Source organism: Puma concolor, chromosome A2 (genome assembly GCF_028749965.1).
Source record: "Puma concolor isolate L17-30 chromosome A2, mPumCon1.1.hap2, whole genome shotgun sequence".
Lineage (NCBI taxonomy): Eukaryota > Metazoa > Chordata > Mammalia > Carnivora > Felidae > Puma > Puma concolor.
In genome coordinates this window covers 88,772,608-88,786,216 of record NC_141668.1, presented here as the reverse complement: position 1 = coordinate 88,786,216, position 13,609 = coordinate 88,772,608, and the positions used below count along the sequence as shown (strand labels likewise).

The following is a 13,609-nucleotide window of genomic DNA, read 5'->3' as shown; positions in this document are numbered from 1 at the left end:
GCCTTATCTACTCTCTAGTGTCTTTTCTGCCTGATTTGTTGCATATATCCTTCTCAAGCAGTTTACTGACATCTCCCAAATGGCACCACTGATGAATTTTAAAAACCTAGTTGTAGCCTAGGATAATGTCATATTCTCTGATGATCACAAAAATATTTGACAACTTTTGTTTATGGGGTATAAACAGTGGTAGAGATGCTAGAACATCCACTTCTCTCACTGTTCTCTTACAGTCTTTCTTTTTTGAGACTCTTAATCTTGACCTAAGTGCTTGGACACTTGAGATTACAAGTTCTTTTTGTCTTTTAACCTTTAACATCTTTTATCCATTCTCTTGTTACAAACTTTTGATTTTATTTTTTATTTGACCTTTACTTTGTAACTGATTTATCTTGATTTGTAAATAGAGATGTAGAGAAGAGGGATCAAGGAATAAGGACTGGGAAGGGTGGCTGCATGGGTGAATCAAGAGCTACTCTATGGCTGGGAGAGCAGCAGACTAAGATCCATTACTATTCAATTGGTTTTCAGCCCAATCCAGGACTGTTCAGCAAGTCAAGGGGTTCTGTAGATGTGAGGCTGCTCCAGGCTGAGTCCAAGTGGGGACCAAGGGCTCAGGGTTCTCTGTCCTGTATCCTGCATTACCTGTGCTAGAGAACTGAAACTCTTATAACTGAGGAGCATACATGGATACTCAAGTCAAAAAGGCCTAGGAGTACCTGCAACATTCAGCAACATTTCTGAGTCCTCCTCTCCAAGAATGGCCCATTGACAGTCTCTTTTGGACATTTCTCTATAAATTGTAAGAAGAACTGGGTTCATGTCTTGACCTAACATCCACGTCGGGTTCATTCTTACCTAGGAGCAAGTGGATTATGCTCCAGAGACTCTTTTCTGATCTCAAACTCTTACTTTGAATCACTAAACTTTCTGACTAGTTATAAAATGTTGCTCATGCAAGATTTTCATCAATCATTCTCATCAGTTGAAAGACTCCACCCCCTTGGTGGTTTAGAGGTTTTAGTGGCCTTTGACATGTACTGACTTATAATGCCAAAGATGGATTAGATGTGTTGGTTCCACATAGCAACAATTTTTTTAAAAAACCAACATTGATTTCTATTTGGTTTCTAAGATTAAATCATTCAAAAACTGTCAAAGTATGAGATTTCAATAACTCCACCTCTTCTCCAGGGATATAGTTATGTTTATGGGTTGTGAGGGAAGCAACAAACAGAGGATCCTTTTCCAAAATGGCTTTACTCTTTGGCCTTTGATACAGTGGAAGCTCTGAAATCTTCTGTGTGGGGAGATAGGACATTCAGACATCTGGACACTGTTTCTTGGCCATACTGCTCATTAAAATTCTTTGCCTCCTCCAATATTCCAGGTTACTATTAGGAAATAAGTGACTAAACTCTCTGTGATGAAGATCCCAGAAGGTCCCAGGTGTAGAATCATTTTACAGGGTTTGGGGAGAGGAAACTATGGAATTCCTGTGGTAGAATTAAGAGGAAGGTATCTGCTACCTTGTGGAAAAAGCAACTCCAACAAAACCTAGAGCAACTAAGATCTTTGTTACAGAAATCTGTGCTTCATAGATATCCATACCAAGAACTGTCTCCTAGAATCTATAATAGAACAACATAACCAACACACCTAAGACACTTGGAATTAACAGAGAGTCACAAGGTCCCAGAAGACACTTAGGCATTATTCTCTCTACCTAAGGCTGTGAGCAAAAGAAATAAGCTCAGTATTCTCTGTTGTTCCTCAACCTAGTGTGTTCCCAATTGTGGAGGCAATTCAATAGAATTAGAAATTTGCAAGACTTCAAAGGATGTGGGATTTGACAGCTTGTCGTTTTCCCACAGTCTGTAAGGTTCCAAGGGATACTGGAGTCATGGGTACCATGTTTTTTTGGCTGATAAATAGCCGAAACTGAGAATACCCAACACCAATCCTGGCTTCTTGCCCTCTCCCACTGGGGAGAACTATTTTTGGACAAGTGAAGCAGATAGACTTGCTAAATGAAAGCACACATCTGTTATTTTCATGTTGAGCATCCACAGAGAAGAACTATAAGAGAATATGTCAAAAGGAAGATAATCCTTTGGAGGACTCTCCCAACATGTAAGCTGTCCCTGGAACATGAGTTTATCCTGTGTAAGATGAAACTTGCCAAAAGTTAAATAAGAACTGTCAGATTGTATGAAGGTAAAAAAAAAAAAGGGGGGGGGGCACAAAAAATAAACATCAAAATTCCACTTTTCCACAAGAGTATGAGTTTATGCTTCTTTTGCTTCTTAAATATAAGTGGACAATCTGTGTTTGATCTTTCTGTCATGTAGCGTGCCTAGGCCTTGCTTACTAAGCCTCACCTGACATGAACTGAGTACCTGTGGCATATCTCACACAAGCTATGATTTTTCCACATTATGACTTCTAATTGTCCTCTCTCTTAGCTTCCAGTTAAATTTAGCACATGACATTTCCTCATCTGAAAGCCTTCAACATATGGAAGATAGTGAGGATGTGCTCATGTGCTCTCAGGGGTCCTAAATGGCAGACAATATTGTTCTAAGACCTCTCTGGTTCCACTGCTGAGAGGCAAAAACCAAGATTTATAAAGGGTGCTATGTCTGTCAAGTACTTTTGGAGTACATTATCTTCCAATAAGCCTGTGAGATAGGTTAACGGTTGTTTCCATTTGCTTATAGATGAGACAACTTGAGGTTAAGTAACTTTCTGAAGATCACAAACCCAACTTCAGGCCCCTTAAGTTTTCTGCTGAACCAGTAACCTCCCTTGATTACATCATCTCTTAGTTCATTACCCCCCAAAATGGGAGATCAAAGCAGCACCGATGGCTCATGAACTCATTATTTCCTAGAGATCTTTAAATGGAAGAGGTCACAGGAGGACAGTATGACTTAGCCCTCGGAGTGAAAGTTCTGAGTTGCCATTTTCTTGGGAAAGAATGAGAAAGAGAACAAGTGGAGTGGCTGGCTGTGTAAACAGAAACCTATCAATTCTTTCAGGCTGATTAGTATAGCTTAGATAATTTCCCTGCCCTTCTTATCCCAAAGAAACCCCTGGGGAAGTGCCAGGTAACTGGGCCACTGGGCACCCATTTAATTTTACTTATCTTAGAAAAATGGAGAAAGTGTAGGTTATCTTACAGTCCACAAGAGAAATGCCTGATTGACCTTTGAGTAGCCCAATCTGGGCTTATTTTTATTTTGGAGATAGAGTTTAAAACCTGAAACTGTTCTGGAAATTTCTCCCCACAAATTCTAACTCAAGGGTATTTTTTTTGTTATGCTTTTCCAGGTCTTCTTTCCGATATACGTTCTCTTTGAGTGCTTACCCTTTCTGTTGTTTAATTTCCCCACATTTGATCTCTTTTTATGACTACTATTTACCGACTGCTTACTATGTGCCAGCTACTGTTCAGTTGCTGTATTCATATTAACTCACTTAATTCTCCCTACAAATCCATGACATAGGTGTCATATTAAGGTACCATGTTATTCTCCTGTTGCAGATGAGATCATTGAGGAATTGAGAGGTAGGGTAATTTATCCAGAGACACAAACTTCTAAGTGGCAGGATATGAACTTAGGCTGGTGGACCCCAGACTCTGTGCTCTTAGCCACCTTCAGAACTGCAGTTATTAAACAGGGTGTGAGGAAGGACTGGACTTAGTGTCCTAAGAGCAATCTATGGGAGTTCATTTTCCTTACTCCTGTGCTAAGCAGCATTTTCCATTCCCTTCGGACACTCTCTCATCTTGAACCTCTTTTGCATGCTAGATGTTGGGGCCGCAAGAGTTAAATTAGACATGGATTCTGCTCTCAAGAAGCTGCAGTCAATGCAGGAGATAAATTATGCAAATAGCTATAATACAAGTAGAAAGTGAGAAAGACAAAAAAGTTAAAAGCTATAGGGATTTCGAAGAGGCATTTCTTCCAGAGGAAGGAACTGGGGAAAAGTTTGTGGAGTTAGCCACATTTGAGCTGGCTTGAACTACAGCTTATCTCCCAAATCACCATATAATTAGGTAACAAATTGCATCATGAAAGCATCTTCGGAAATGCCTGTTTTGGGTTTTGGCCTTTGCCCTTTAAGAATCCCCTCCATATTTACTAAGCACACTAAGAAGTATGCTGAGCCTTGCTCAGCCTGGTTTCCCTGGCAGGGAGAGTGGGAATACAGGAGAGGCATTTTGCTAGCAGTGAGGCGTTGGGCTCTGTAGAATTTAGTTCTGGTGGCAATGCCCAGATTTCCCAGCTCAGTGTGCCCTGGCCACATCTACATCCATCTGCTCTAATGCCTAGTGAAAGCAAGTCTATGTTTGGTAGGATATAGGAGGCCCAACAAACTGAAGTTTTGAATTCAGTTTATAACTTAAAATTGTAGACGTCGTACTTTAGCCTTTGAAGCAGCCAAAAATGGTCTTCATTACAGAAAATGGTTTTTGACGTTACAAGATTTTCCCAAGATTTTTAATTGGGAAAAAGAAAAAATGAAGCAAATAGTCCAAAAATGGGTATGCACCACGAGGGGGAGCTTTTTTGAGACTGAGAGCTGCCACCTGTTGAGGTGGCTTAAGTCAGGATTTTGGCAGAAGCACATTATTGTGACAATCAATAAATGTTAGTGGAACTCAGTCTCCTCTACATACCCAGTTTAGGAATGTAGTCAGTAAGCCTTCCCACACTATGACTCAGCTGCGAAGATAGACAGAAGAAATGATTTAAAGACATTTGGAAGTTTTCTTCAAGATTGTTAACCCACAGCAAAACTGGTTGATATGTGGGATGGGAGCCAAACTTGATAACTTTTGTATTTTCTCCCCATTTTCACTGTAAAATATTTCATCTTAGAAGAAGCTTAGTCTGACATTTTCTAAGAAAAGAAAATCAACAGCATTGATAAATATATATGAATCTGTATCACTGGAGCCAGAAAAGCATAAAATAATCTTATCGGTAGGGGAGAAATGGAATTTCATGAGTGGTTATGTTGAAACATGCCTGCAGACTTAACTTACTTATGACTTATATGTGTCTTAAGGAAAATGTGAATTACAAAGAGAGGAGAGGGTCTGACTGACTTCTCAGATCTGCACTGACTTATGCCAAGCATAAAGCCTGAGTCCAGTCTTTATGCCTCAGATTTTCCATGGATGAAAATGCTACCATGAGTGTATCATAGACCTTCTAATATATTTTTATGTTATTCTTTAATTTTAAAACCTCTGAGAAAGTTCAACTTCAAAGACTATTAGAGGTTTTTTTTTTTTAAGACTTAAAGCAGAACTGATTCAAGCAGTGCAAGACATTGACAGATGTTACTGAAAGGGTTTTCAGACACTAAGTGCCTTGAATCTCCCTTCAAATTTTGTTTCATCTTTTAATAAATTATTGTTAGTTTAAATATTCCTTCCCGCCTCGAATTTTCTATGGTTCCCTGAACTCTGTCCATTTTCTAAGTAGAAAACAATGTTACCCTACTCCTTTTGACATAAGAATTCCTGTATCATTAAAACAGAATTCTTTATATTCTCGAAGATGCTTATAAAGGATGGATCAACCAACTAGTATTTATTGAGAACCTACTGCATCCTATATATGATGCTTGTGAAAGAGGGTATAAAAAGCTAGCAGAATTCCACACAATACCTCTGAGAGACTTACTGCATTCTCATTGAAAAAGCTGTTGAATCTCCAAGCTGAGATTTAAGACCAGTCATTCCAGTCCTTCAAAGTCAGATTCCCCTTGCACCACCACTGGGCATTCTCTCTATGCTTGATTATCTCCAATGACAGGGACCTCACTATCTCATGACAAGCTGCCCCTTCCAATTTTTGTCATCACTTAGTTGCTAAAGAAGACTGATCTCCATACGAAGTTAGCCACAATACAGGAGTAAATCAAATACTGTAACTGCTGAATCAATTGAAGAAGACAAATTCTGCATGAGGTCAGAGGAAAAAGGAATCACTGTTGGCTATTCTGGTCAGGAAAAGATCATGATTGAGGGTTAAATCACCAATATCTTTTAGTACTATTTTTTACTTCCGATGCTAAACTGCCTCTCATGGAAATTTTGCCTCTTTTATAACTTGCTAAAGAAAATAGTGGGCTGACTAGTTCTTTCCAGTCTTCCTTAGGGCTAAAATGATGGGAAACTGGCATAGTCAAGTGGGAGGGAGGCCCACTGGTTGTCTTACCTCTGGAGTCATCCTGATGGCATCAAGTGATCCAACAGCCCAGGTCCTTCCCTCAGTTCTGAAAGGAAAATGACATGTAGTCCAATGGACATCCATTTTTACATACAAATAAGCAACGCCTTATTAGTAAGCCACTAGTTACTAAAATCTAATATTAATGGTAAACTATCATTTACTGAAGTCTCTAATTTAGTACTTTAAGAATTTGAGCTGTTTTCCAATAAGGAAAAACCTCTAAAGTGACTAAGCACATGTTGATAATTTCTAATTTTTATAATTTGGGAGAGGGACTTTTGTTAAGTACAATATCTGGAATTGGTATATCTGGAATTGGTCATGGTTTCTAATTCCTATTCATCTTAGTATATTTTTACAACTGCAATTTTACTTTTGTGGATCATTTTGTTTTTGTATAACTGCTTGGTTGTAAACTTTTTCCTCATGGATTCTTCTTATCACTCAGTTCTTGTCTTTATTTAACTGAAAAGTGAGAATGAAAATTAATAACTACTAAGGTAAAGGGAAGAATTTCCAATGATTTCCAGGATTTTTCTAGCCCTAGAAATTTCAGATGAACATTTTGGTATCTCAGAACAATGCTAGAGGGTGGATATTATTTTCCCTGATTTAAAAAAGAAGAAACTAAGGCTCAGAAAGATGGAGTTGCTAAGGTCTGCCTGATTCCAAAGACCGTGGTCTTCCCACTACATTACCCCACAGTGTCTGCCATCTAATTCTCCCCTCTAGATTCTTTTCCTCCACTCATTTGGCTGAATATAACTTTAATAATTACTAACCATATGGGTAAAATCTCAGCGCTAATGTCAGGAATACCAAATTCCGCTAACAGGAATTTGTATACTACTAAGCTGTTAGGCTGGTGTGTGAATATCTTTTGTTTAAAAAAAAAAATGGATGTAATAGCTTTTTCTTCTTTTTTTTTTTTCAACAAGATGTAACACATCTATACTTCAGGGACTGACATGCATACTAAGCAAGCTGCTGTGGGTAAGATGGCTCTAGATGAATAAAGACTAAGAGAAAAAAAAGAAAAAAAAATCTTTGACTTTGAAATTTCTTGCAGACGTTCTGCAAAGGCTCACTGATCTTAGAACACTTGGATGTCTCTTATTGCTCCCAGCTGTCAAATGAGATTATTAAAGCACTGGCCATTTATTGCGTTTCCCTCACATCTCTCAGCATTGCTGGCTGTCCAAAGGTAAGTGCAGGAGTCAGAGCTCAGATGTGTCCAGTTGAAACACAGACAAGGAACCCAGGCAGGGTAGCAGTCAGGGGTCAGTGTCATCATAGAATTTGTTTTCTTTGCTATGCCTGAGGTATTCATTACATTTTTTTTCTCTTTCCTCAACTGGGAAATGGCTTTATGATTTCATTTGTGTTAAAGTAGAATTTTCAAAAAGTTAAAACAATTCCCATTCAAATATAAAAACGTGTCAAGATTTATGAATTCATTAATGAGAGGACCAGCAAAATGGTAAAACCAGATCATACAGCATTTGATCAAACTGGATATTTATAGGAACTGAAGAAAAAGAATGTTGGAATATGATTTTTAGGTTAGATCCAAAGGTGGTTAATGTTCTATAAGGTAATAAATCCATAACCTTGGATTTATAGTTTCTACCAGAAAGAAATGATTTTCATCTCCCCTGGACAAAAATATAACAAGTTATAACATGTAACTTCATTGACTTTAGGCCCTAACCGGTACTAATTAATATGCCAAACAAAGACATAATTCCTTATAGAATTCCTCTGGTGAGCCTGTTAAAGATGTTCCAGTATGACACTGAAAATACATGTAATCATCTTCATTCTTATTTCTAGTGTTTGATAATTTTTTTGACATCTGTTTATAAAAGAAATATGTACTTATTGTAAAATCTCTGGACTACATATAAAAACAAAAAGGAGAAACTAAAAATCTGTTGTCATACCACCATCCAGACATAACCAGTGTTGGCATTTTATACTTATCTTCTAGAACTGTTTCTATGTACACAGAGATTAGAAATAGTTATAGAAGGTTTGTTTTTGTCTTTTTTTTTTTTTTTTTTAAGAATAGAATCATACTTTCCAAAAGACATTGTAGCCTACTTTCTTTTTCTTTATACACTATGGACATATTTCCATGTCAAGAAATAGAGATCTCTGATTCTGGATTAATACGGTAGATTGAATATACACATAAAATTTGGTTCCCTCTTAAAACCTTATAGACCTACAGAAGAACTGTTGGTAGGGAAAACAGAAGAGACAAGATCAAGAAAGTTTTGGAAGCTTGAAACCAGATCGACCAATAGAATTTAGCAGACAGAGGCAGTTTTGAATCCTAAGCCAGCAACAGAGAAAACTGTGGGGGAAAAGATTGATTTATACCATGATCTTCAAACTTGGTGGCACTGTTTACCTTTGGAACTGGGTGGAGAGGGTGGCTAAAATAAGGAAGACTGGGTTAAGAGTTCTTGAGGAGTAGACAGATCCTAGATCTCCTCCTCTACCTCACACCTCTGGGCAACTACACTTCTCTACCTTCACCAAAAGACTGGATACTTATTTCCTAAATTTCCCAGATTTCTCAACCCTGGCATTATTGATATTTTGGATGAGATAATTCTTTTGTAGTGGGGGGTTATTCTGTACATGGCCCTGTAGAATGTTTAACAGCATTCTTTTTTTTAATATGAAATTTATTTTCAAATTGGTTTCCATCCAACACCCAGTGCTCGTCCCAAAAGGTGCCCCTCCTCAGTACCCATCACCCAGCCTCCCCTCCCTCCCATCCCCCATCAACCCTCAGTTTGTTCTCAGTTTTTAAGAGTCTCTTATGCTTTGGCTCTCTCAACAGCATTCTTATTCTCTACCCACTATATGCCAGTAGCACCATGTCCCCCCCACCCCCTTATTGTGACAATAAAAAAATGTCTCCAGATAATGCCAAATGTCCTCTGGGGGGCAAAATTGCTCTATTATTTGTTCTACCAATAGTAAAATAGTGGCTTGCTGGGCTGGAAGATACCATGCAAATTCAGAGTTTGAGTACAACAGTGAAAACAGGAATTCAGTGACTGAATGCCAAATGCAGAGACACTCAACAGCTATTCCAACATAGCATCCAGAATGTGGCTGCCAGACCTTTCCCTCCAGGCAGGAGACTGAAAGCCTGTTCTCTGGAGACTCTGACTAGCACAAGATGAAAGACAGAAAAATATTGACATTTGGAGGTTTACCAACTAATAATCCATAGAACCATTGAAGCTTTAGGTAGAGAAGGCCCACATCATACACTTAACCCTTCCAATCAGTGTGTAGCCCTTCTGCTATTAATAAATAGCAGACAGCCAAGGATTACCAGACATAATAGAAAAGCCTCTAAAGTGGAAGATAAAGACCAAAACAAATTAATAGGAAAAACTTGGGGGAAACAAAATATGCAGAGGGAAGAAAACTAAAAAGTCTTTTTAAAAAATCCTCAGAAACTATATGACCATTAACAACCTGTTGTCTTCTGTTGTGCACACTGATGGGCTTCTTTTTAGTAAAGCACCACCCGAAATCTCAAGATATCCTGCATTCTAGCTCGTCTAAAAAGTCAGCTTCTATGTGGTTAGTGGATTAACTGAAGGATGCTAGAAACTCCTAATTCCTCCATAGTTAACTGTGCTGTAGTAAGGAGGAGAAGGCAGTGGGGGGAAAGATGTGGTAAATCATGACAAAATTAATCTAGAAAGTTCACAACAAAATTCTTGTTTAATAATGTACTTGTTTAGAACTAGAGAAACCAAATGCCTTATTGGTCAGCATCATCTGGCTCTAGAAGTAGGTCAAGGAACTAAGCATACTTAGCCACACTGACCATGGACCCTCTGCAGCGTTCTTGTTTTCATTGCACACAGACACGTGGACACATGGGCAACACATGGCTCACTGTGAACTGCCCTGGCCACAAAGCAGATGCAGATGGGGGCTGGGCCTCTTAGTGGCTCTATTAATTAGAGGGGAAAGTAGGAGAATAAGAGAAGTAAAGACTCTGGTGAGAATAGGAATTGGGCAGAGGATTTTTTGTTTGTTTGTTTTGTTTTTGCTTTTTGGTAAGGAGAAGCTGAGGGAATTTCTTCTATACACTGTGCAGTGGATACTGTCTTGCAGCCTAGAAACTAAGGAGGATGTTACACAAATAAGATATTATAAAACAAATCACCCTATATCAAAGATCTAGCGTGAAAAAAAGGAAAGGGAGTAAATTATTCTAGAACCTCAATGTAAGAGAGAAGAAGGGTTTAGCTTTACTACCACTGTGAGTCAAATAAGTATCTTCATTCAGAAGATGTGGTGACCATAATTTGGGCCAATAGGAATACTCCTCATTGAGAAATCATAAAGCTATGGTCCAGTCTAATATATTCTACCTACATTGGTTTTTTAAATTAAATTCAATTAATTTTTAAATTCCAGTATAGTTGACATACAGTGTTATATTTCCACCTACATTGCTTTTGATGAGCTATAAAACACATTAGTGTCTGGCTCATCATCCTAGACTAGGTTTCTCAAAAGCCCATGGGTCAATCTTGCATGGTCACTTATCCATCTCCTGGAAGGCCAGCTTTTTCTTGCAACCAGCCAACCTCCAAGGTTGGTAAGTAGTACTGTGACCCCACCCTTCCCAGTGCTAAAATGGGAATAATAGAATCTCTGCTCAGTAGGACTGAGATCAGGACTGGGAGCTAAGAATTTACCCAGTCACCTCCACCTCTAGTTCCCAGCCCTATAAGTCCCAACAACATCTGTTCAGTCATTAAACATCTTGAGCTTCTGATCTACAGGAAATGTCAGGCTCCTTTTTCACTCCTTCAGAATCAATAAAACGTAGTGCTCTGAGCTCTACCTGTCCTGGACTTTTCTATCACCCCATTGTCTTGCCTATAATTCTGAGGGCTTTTTTTCCCCCCAATGACATCAGATCCTCAGAGACCAAGATAGTATGGCAGGAATGTATGGAGGTATTTTTGTGAGAATCAGGCACAATGTTAAACCTTGGTCCTGAACGTGTTCTGAAAACAGGTCATGCTTAGACAATGACAACATCTATTTTCCAAACTTGGAAAGTGTACATTTCAAACTGAAGAGTTTTCTACATAATTTCCTCAACTTTATATTAAGAACAAGAGCCAAGCCTCATGGCATGTGTTTTAGAATGTTCAAACATTTAAAATAAGAAATTAAATCCAGTTGGAAAAAAAATTCCTTTGAGGAAAGTAATCTCACTGATTTCACAGCAAGTCTTAGTACAGCTGTGAATTCAAAAGCTAGACCTTGAGTAAATAAAATAATCTAAGAATGAGAATTGAATTATCTCTGTATAACATCTGGGCAAACTCTCAAGATATTGGAACCCTCAGCAGAATTTCTCAGAGTCAGATTCATGCAGTGTCTGTGGCTTCTGCTCTTTCTTCCCCTGCCTACAAACATCTGTTTCATCTACTTGTCCTCTTCCAGAACCATTTTACTCTACACACAAACCAGCAGAGATGTCCAGATCCCTTCTCATGGCAATTTGACCTTGTCTGTGGTTTAACTTCAGGGAATATATATATTTTATAGCTTTGCAACATGTTATATTATTAAACTTAGTTTTCTAAGTTGATGATGCCTTAGAGTGGATTTCAAGTTTAAAGCCAAATTCCATTACTGCGGCATTTCATAAATTGTTCATATTGGTGTGACGGGTATTACGGGTGATGAAGTTACCCATCCAAAATAGAGAACTCTAAATATGAAAGTTATAACAGCAAGATCACAAAGTCTATTGCTGCCACCTGAAACATAATTTTAGTGTTCTGGAAATAGTTAAATCACTAACGTGCGTTATAGGCCCATCATGTGACAAGCTGGGAAGGGTTGTGATTCTGTTCGTTATGGACTCAATTTTTGTCTCCCTCCCTCCTGCCCCCCACATTCATATGTTGAAACCCTCATTCTCAGTGTGACAGCATTAGGAAGTAAGGCTTTGGGGAACTAATTAGGCTTAGACTGAGGTCATGAGTGTGGAGCCACCATGATGCAACTACTGTCTTTATAAGAATGGGAAGAAATTAGACCTGTCTCTCTGCCTTGTGAAGATACAGCATGAAAGTAACCATCTGCAAACCAGGGAGAGGGTCCTCACCAGACCCTCAATCTGTGGGCAATCTCATCTTAGACTTCTCAGACTCCATAACTGTGAGAAACAAATGTCTGTTGTTTAAATTATCCAGTCTGTGGTATTTTGTTACAGCAGCCCAAACTGACTGGTTCACTGTTCTTCCCTGGGATGGAGTTCATGGGAATAATCAGTACTTCACTTTGGCTGTGTGTTCAGATTACTGACTCAGCGATGGAGATGTTATCGGCAAAATGCCATTACCTGCACATTTTGGATATTTCTGGTTGTGTCCTGCTTACTGACCAAATGCTCGAGGACCTTCAGATAGGCTGCAAACAACTCCGGATTCTTAAGATGCAATACTGCAGACTTATTTCCATGTAAGTATGAACCTGAAACATGAAAAGCTTTGAGAACTACTTTCTGAGAAAACAGAATACATGACTATGGCATTCGTAATACATAGTGGCTCTCAGAGTTACAAAGTTTCATTTTAGTTTTTGCCTAATTGAAGCCAACATTTTGAGTTGAACCAGGGGAAGCTCTCTTCTAAAACTGTCTTTGTAGTTTCGTATCCCTTTCCCACTGGCCCTTCTACTTCAAGGACTTCTCCTTCCTTGACCATGCAGGTATTCAAAGCCTTAACTCTGCTCTTATAGAACTGTCACTATTCTTTCTTTACTCATCTCTCAAAATACTTCCAGTCAGTCAGTCTCCTCTAGGGGTTAAAAATAATCAGATTAAACCAGTTCACAATTAAGTATAAATTACTAATAGTTAATCCTAAACCACATCTCTCTCAAAGCTATTTGCCTGATGGTTTTTACTCATTTAGGGATTTCCCTTAGGAGCGAGGTCAGAGTAAAGCATTCTGGCTTGACTGCTACAGCCCAAGTGCTGGTTCCCTCAATCTGCAAAATGTTTCCACTGAAATAAAAGTTGGGGAAATGAGCAATATACACAGGTAGAAGTTCTCAGGTGTCTATCCCGTGAGTTTTTTTTTTAAGGTTTATTCATTTTTCAGAGACAGAGAGACAGAGCATGAGTGGGAGAGGGGCAGAGAGAGAGGGAGACACAGAATCCGAAACAGGCTCTAGGCTTCAAGTTGTCAGCACAGAGCCCATCGCGGGGCCCAAACTCACGGATGGTGAGATCACGACCTGAGCTGAAGTCAGACGCTTAACCAACTGAACCACCCAGGCGC

The 13,609-nt window shown here is 38.8% G+C and overlaps 2 protein-coding genes across 3 annotated transcripts in view; one reads left to right on the top strand and one right to left on the bottom strand.

Moving 5' to 3' along the window:
• FAM185A (family with sequence similarity 185 member A) overlaps positions 1–13,609 on the bottom strand; it is a 145,697-nt gene that overhangs the window by 45,314 nt on the left and 86,774 nt on the right. For both annotated transcript variants that reach the window (XR_015248070.1, XR_015248069.1), the window contains exons 10-11: positions 12,667–12,797; positions 6,240–6,297 (exon numbers count right to left, since the gene is read on the bottom strand). The gene's annotated coding sequence lies outside the window, so the exon portion shown is untranslated. The remainder of the gene's footprint in view (positions 1–6,239; positions 6,298–12,666; positions 12,798–13,609) is intronic.
• The window catches only part of FBXL13 (F-box and leucine rich repeat protein 13), a 217,150-nt gene that overhangs the window by 194,341 nt on the left and 9,200 nt on the right, over positions 1–13,609 (top strand). The window contains exons 19-20 of the mRNA XM_086696868.1: positions 7,324–7,458; positions 12,622–12,785. Of these exons, the coding sequence (XP_086552994.1) occupies positions 7,324–7,458; positions 12,622–12,785 (299 nt within the window). The remainder of the gene's footprint in view (positions 1–7,323; positions 7,459–12,621; positions 12,786–13,609) is intronic.